We start from the raw sequence: 7095 nt of genomic DNA on the forward strand, positions 1-7095 counted from the left end.
CAACTGGCACTCGGCAAAGAAGGCGGCTTTGCTGAGTGCTGCCAGGAAGACACTCGGCACAGATATCTTCGTTGCCGAGTGTCACGTTGACACTCGGCAAAGCCGCCGTCTCCGTCACCCGGCGCCGTAACGGTCGCTTTTCTTTGCCGAGTGCCCGAGAAAAAGTACTCGGCAAAGAAGTCTTTGCCGATGCACTGTTTGCCGAGCCTTCTTTGCCGAGTGTTACACTCGGCAAAGCCTTTGCCGAGTGTTTTTAAGGCTTCGCCGAGTGCTTCAGGCACTCGGCGAAGCGATTGATTCCGATAGTGTCTAGAGCTTAATTACAAAGTTTGGTAATTCGATCTGGAAATCCATGTGTGTGAAGAATATATAATTTTTTGTTCCGGGGATGCATGCATGTGTCACAGGCATATTCATTCCTTTTTCCATCACGGTGGTATTATATCGTAATGGGAGAAACATTATATTATGCCCCACATCAAGATCGGAGATCGGTGACTCATAAATGCACGATATTCTATATATACATGTATATAACAATAAGTCAAAAATTCTTATTTTTCGTCTCTCTTAATTATTTTTGTGAATGTGAAAATTGACTCTTTTTTGTTTTTAAAATTTTCCTGTTTTATATACGACATATACAAGATTTGTTTGAAGTGACAAGCATATATATATAAACATTTAAGTTGCATTGAGAAAAATTTTCTTGTTTCCTGTGTTTTTATGTAAAAATGAACTAATTTCTGTGAAATTCACGAAGTAACATGCATCTATGGGGTGTTTGGGATGACTCTAGTTTCCAGCTCCAGTATAGAGCTGTAATTTATAATATCAATTTAAATAGTTTTAAAAATATTTTTAATCTAAATAATAAACAAAATGACTTATCTAAATGTCTTCTAAAGGTTTACAGATCCAACTCCACGATTTTTAGAGCACCTAATGATCCGCTCCACCAACTTCATCAAATTTCTTGGAGCCACCAACTTCACCAAATTTTCTACAGCCGGAGATATCCAAACAGTGCCTATATAATCGGCCGGGTTCACTAATGGTCATAGACTCATCTAATATCTTTTACGTGCAGATGTCACATGGCAAAAAAAATAGCCCTATGAAACTACATATCTACATGTGGCCAGTAGGAGCCTAGGACACAATAATCACACAAGTGCGATTCAGAACTGCAAAGAAATTAAATTTGAACGATAACATCAAACAAAATCCGATCGAACTCAAGTGCTAACACGTCTCTGTCTTAAAACGTGTTGGGTTTTGTCGAATATCTGTGCCAAGTCTACCCGATTCATACTAGCTATAGCGACGGTCTTCTCATTCCCTGGCCTCTGATTGGTGAGCGGCTGCGCTGCTAACAAGTTTTTTTTTTTTTTGACTTGAACATTGAACAATGAACATACAGCATGGTCATGCATGAAAGTCCCTGCTACTATAAAACAATAGTTTGAACGGTCGTCGTGCATATATTACATGTAGGTCTATTCTCCTCTCTCTACTATAGATAGATCGTAAAAACCATCGAAATCTCTATTAGTGAACCGTTATTCTATGGATAGGTTATGAGAATCCATGTAAACCCAACACGACATGAAATAACACGTGGTAGTATAACGCTCTCACGTAGTATCACTCTGCTAAATAAAGGAGGACGGGCAAACAAACTAGCTATAAAAAAGGATCGGATTCATTTTCAACCCATACCCTTTTTAACCAAGAAGACATATATGCTATCAGCGAGGCAGCATGCCATGACCGCCACTACCTACGGTGCACCCGATGTGGAAGGAAGAAGCAGTGTTCCGCTTCTGTGTTAGTTCTGAAACAAATTGCACGGAAGAAGTCATGGCCGACTTTGGATGAGGAAAACTAGCTCGATCGAATTTGGTTTTGAAACAAATTGCACACGGCAAGTCATATAGGAAGAAAACGTATTGAGGTCGGCGCTATATGCTTAGCTATATGAACCGCGATATGCGGCAACTTGGCAAGAAATGTCAACTCGCCTCATCTTAATTTATATATAAACCGCAGTTAATTGCGCATATATATATAGACTAGCAAATAAGTCAGAGTGATTCACCCTAATACGGCATGTAATTGGTAGCTGAATTTTTTGTATTTTAGCCTTTTTAGAGTTTTGAATGACTTAATCTCATTTTTAGACCTTTTGCTCGGACTCAGTGTCACATATCTTGATGTCGAGATACGTACTCCACATAAATGACGTATGTATATACTGACCAGCAAATAATAATTCGTACGTATATATACTACTACTAGTAGTAGAATGCTCACAACTGCCTGCCTGAAAACCAGACACATCTCGGATCGCATTAAGAGCTGGATGGAACCGGCGGAAGGCCCACCACCAGTCGGCAGTCGCGTTAAAAAGGGTTTCCTTGGACCTTTTCTCGCGCGAAAACAAAGCAATAAACGAGAGGCACGCGGCGCCGCCGTCGACTTTGACCGCCGACAAGCTATCCTCTGCCGCTGCTATGCTAGAGACCCATCATCCCTGCAGGCACTGCCCTAGCTCTCACGTACATGGGTCAAACCTACTCCTCCCGGCATGTCCACACGCCGCCGATCCGATCGATATATGCAGCCACCAGCCCAGCAGCCGAACGAGTGCTGCTGCCTCTAAGTACGTACTGTACACACCCAGGAAACTAAAGACCTCCAGGAGTAGTCGTCGTCCTCCGATCCGATCCTATTCCTTTCATCGATCGATCTTCTAGCTACGAGTGTACCAACCTACCATGGGCAATAATGGCTGCCTCCTGCTCGCGCCGCGCTGCTTCCTGCTGTCGTGTCGGCGGCGGAAGGCGCGGCTGGTGCTGTGGGGCGGGGAGACCCGGGCGGCCCGGCACGGCAAGCTGGCGGGGCAGGTGATGATGGACGTGGCGGGCACCGTGGTGTGCCGCGCCGACGCCTTCTACCTGGGGCGCCCGGCGCCCGTGCTGGCCATCGAGGACAGGCTCCTGGGCGGCGCCACCTACCTGGTGCTCCCCGTGGACCGCCTCCCGCAGGGCTACGACGCGCTGACCGCCGCGTCCCTGGCCGCGCTCTCCTACGGCAGCAGGCGGCCCGGAGGCGGGTCCGGCTCGGCGTCGTCGCCGTCCATCGCGGGAGGCGCCCGGAGCCCCTTCGAGTACGTCAAGGGCGACGACGGGCGCACCGTCATCAAGGTCACGCCCGAGTTCCTCGTCGGGGCCATCACGGCGGCGGACACCAAGGAAGCCGGCGAGGCGTGCGCCGGCGGGGCGCTGTGCAGCACGCCCGAGCTGCGGAAGCACTACGAGCAGCTGGTGGGCGCCGCCAGGGGCCGCGCGTGGTCGCCGCGCCTCGACACCATCAAGGAGCGCAAGGGCAGGAGGGCCCTCGCCCTCGCCGCGGTCGTCAGCCCCGGCAGGCTGTCGCCGGTGGCCGTCACCAGGCTCCTCGGCCTGGACGCCGCCAAAGCAGAAACCACCACCAGATAGCGATCGATCTCTGATCCAGCGCTAGCTCAACTGCATGCGCATGCAAAAGGGACCTGATCTCGGATGGAAATGCATGGATCGGAGGAAGCAATCGATTCTTGGATGTCTCTATCTGGATCGATAGACGATAGTCCAGTCCAGTCCAGTCGAGTGCGCGCGCGTAGAACCGGGTTAGTTTCTGTAATTACTCCTCTCTTTCGAATCATGATGAGTCGTCGTTCTAATTTTTTTTAGATTTCTACTATATACGTAAAAAGATCTTATCTAGAAAAGAAAAGTTAGAACGTGTTACCATCAGCGAACGAAGAGAGTATTATGTGTAAATCTTGTATTTGTTTGTACAGTAAGAGAAAATTGAACTCTACATAGATTATCTCGATCTGAGTGAAATGAAATATAGCTAGGGCAGCTAGCTAGCATGGATGAGATTGCTAACGATTATATATACCCTGAACCCACGGATAGAGATGGTAATTGGTTTAAGCATCTCCAACAGGCAACAGCTATCAATTAATAATTTTAAAATAATAATTTAGGAATAAAGGTAAAAAAGCATAGTCCAACAACTCTTAATCTATGCTCTAAATTTATTTGGTGCATCAAAACCAAATCCTGGTGGTATAAATTTGGGGTCGAGCTAGCGCCCCCGTATATGTGATTTTGTTCATTTCTCGCATCCAGAAGCGCTATTCTTAAAGCTGCATTGGGATATTTTTTAGGAGTTGTCAGAGGTAAATGTGTTTTTTGAGCTTATAGACTTTTGGGATGAGTCTAATATTGGGTGTACAATTATTAGGAGGTGTTAGATATGCTCCAATGGGATCTAGATTTTACACCATATATAAAATTTAAGGATCAAATCGGATTAAAATCAAACTCTGCCCCTATACATTTTTAACTAAAATTAACTAAAGATTCTAACTTATTACAAAGAAATATTTAGATCGTGATCTATTACCACCTCGCTAACCGCGGACTGTTGCTGCGAGAGGTAGAAGAACAGCGCCCGGGCGCTAGAGCGCTTATAGCACAGCCGTTATGTATTTGCTCATATATATATAACTAATGTCTAAAACTTTGGATTTTGAATCGTTGCTGGAAACAAAACTAGTGTGGTTGGATGGATTAAGGGGGGCAATGAACGAACTGAAAGCGCGCACCGTTGCACGTTCGTTCAATACTGTAGCACATATGTTGTCAAAAGAAAGTAGTGTAGCACGTGCAGGGAATACAAGCTAGGAAGAGCACATATGTTGTAAAAAAACGGTAGTACAACTTTTTAAGATCTACAACTTGAGTTTAGTAGGTTGTTTCTTCATCTGAGGTCATTTGAAAAAAAATGAATTTTAAATGTAAGAAATTTCAAACACAATTTTTCATATATAGATGAGTTCAAATGGAAAAGGTTGTTAAGTATAAATCTGCAAAAAAAAAATTGACATATACAACTTTTGTTTTGGCTGCGAGATCATCGTTTGAAATTTTTTGACATGAAAAAAAGTTGTCAACTATAAAGTTGTACAACTTTTTTAGATCTAGGCCTCTTGTTTCGGTTGCTTTTTATCCTAGACTATTTGAAAACAAATCGAACATACTATCTACCTCCTCTTTATAGAGATGGCTAGGAATTTATTTCCATGGACCACTGCAAATAGAGTCACCTCTAAAAAAAATTAGAAGTATTTATAAAGGCGGCTCGAAACCACAACCGTCTCTACTAATGCAGTTGCATTGTGGTTCGTTTTTTTTTTGTTCCACTACAGAGACAACTGGATACTGACCCGTCTCTATAGTAAAATACCTTTAAAAATCGTTTGTTAATAGTATTTATTTGTTTAGTTTGTAGAATAAAAATGGACGATGTATCGCCACATCATTTCTCATAAATCAATAATTACTAGTCAGATGCTCATGCATTGCTATAGTTTATATATATCACATGGCTTGATTTTTTTTAATAAAATACAAAAATATATTTGTTTGTTAGTTATATTGGTGTAAATGTAGAATCAATGAAGCGAGGGAGGGTAGGATGACACACAAACCCTAGAAACTGGGGCTTTCTTTAGAATTAATACTTTGCGAGGGGTGTGTAGCGTGCTATTGGGATAAAATGGTTTTACGAGGTAAAATCTCAAAGCTAGCTAGAGTGACATTATTTTTCTTGAATGTAAAGGTAGGCGCTCTACTGTTCAAAACAAAGGTCCATGTCACAACAGAAATATACACGCTGTCTCTAGAAAATAAGGTGGGGTTACACGACACGAGAGAACAAAGCACTACCAAGGTACGTAGTAGAGTATAGCATTGATCTTTTTTTCCTCGAAACGTGTATACGGGCCTCCTCGGGCGATACTTGTAGGCTGCGCGGGGACCTCTTGTAGCGGTGGAGGGATAGAGGGTGAAGGACTACGGGTTAATTAAAGTAAATTTGAGAAGTGTCTTTGAAACTGCGACCGTGAAACTTTTGAACTATAGAAAGTGGTGTTTTATAATATTACTAGTTAGTTGCTCGTGCATTGTGATGGTAAATAAACACCGCTGATAAAATCATTAGTAGTAATTAATTTTGGATAACTTCATGAGATGTGCTCTCCCGACAGGAGAAAAAGCAGGAAATATACATTCATTTTTTATTCATCAATCAGAACAAAGTAAAAGAAGCAACTAAACACCATATATGTTCACATATCAAACTCATATATTGTCTAATAGCTACACCTGTGGTCAACAAGATGTTATTAATTAATTACGAGATTTTCTATGGATACGCGATGTGCCAATATTAATACGCCATTTTTTCCCTAAAAACAATGATATAGGGATATGCTATTTTGTAAATATTAGTAAAGATTTATAAATAGTTTATATTGGATAATTATTGATAATAGTTGTTTTTTGATATTCTGCATCGTGCCTCTGACATAGTAGTCGACGGCCTGCTGCAGGGGTAGGCCCATGTACTCCATGACAGGGGCCATGTCCCACTTGAGCGTGCCAGACATGGCGCACGCGCCGCATATGTATGTACCGAACCTGATCAGCAGTGAATCCCCAATATGCCCGAGCATCTTGCTCATCAACCGTCTGTGGACATGGCCGCCGCACACCCCAACGTCTCCGATACGTACACACTGATGGGCAACCCGTTCATCACCATGCCCGCCTTGTGTACGTTGTCGTTGTCCACGCTGTTCGCGCTACACTTGTCCATTTGTGCTGCATTTGTCCATCCCCATCAGTGGGATGAGGTAGTCCAACTGCGCGAGCGCGAAAAGTAGGAAAAAAGAACAACCATGGTTGATGAGCAAGATGAGGAGTAAAAAAATGATGGACAACCTCTTTACTCGGCCAAACACCCTATTGATGCATTTAAGGGGAACATGTTATATAAATAATAAATGTAGAAAAGGGAAGAAAAAAAGGAAAATCACAGCTTGCTCCCGTATTCTTTTACTTTTATACCCTCCTTTTTCTTACTAAATTTTGGGTTACGTTCACGCACATGGGCAGTTGGGCTTCCACCGACCACCGTATTGGGATTTTTTTTCTCCCAGAGAAGTTCCCTCTCTCTGTTCCCAACGCGATCAGC

At 43.3% G+C, this 7095-nt stretch overlaps 1 protein-coding gene across 1 annotated transcript; it reads left to right on the top strand.

Annotated features, from left to right (window-relative positions):
* Positions 1–2371: 2371 nt before the first annotated feature.
* On the top strand, positions 2372–3880 carry LOC103639125 (uncharacterized). The gene has a single exon (XM_008661921.2). The coding sequence runs from the start codon at positions 2781–2783 to the stop codon at positions 3501–3503; it is 723 nt and encodes a 240-aa protein (XP_008660143.1). The 5' UTR covers positions 2372–2780; the 3' UTR covers positions 3504–3880.
* Positions 3881–7095: the final 3215 nt, after the last annotated feature.

This window comes from Zea mays, chromosome 9 (assembly GCF_902167145.1).
Source record: "Zea mays cultivar B73 chromosome 9, Zm-B73-REFERENCE-NAM-5.0, whole genome shotgun sequence".
Taxonomy (NCBI): Eukaryota; Viridiplantae; Streptophyta; class Magnoliopsida; order Poales; family Poaceae; genus Zea; species Zea mays.

Excerpts from the sequence above, each read along its gene's own strand:
- LOC103639125 (XM_008661921.2), top strand. The coding sequence starts at position 2,781 with ATGGGCAATAATGGCTGCCTCCTGCTCGCGCCGCGCTGCTTCCTGCTG.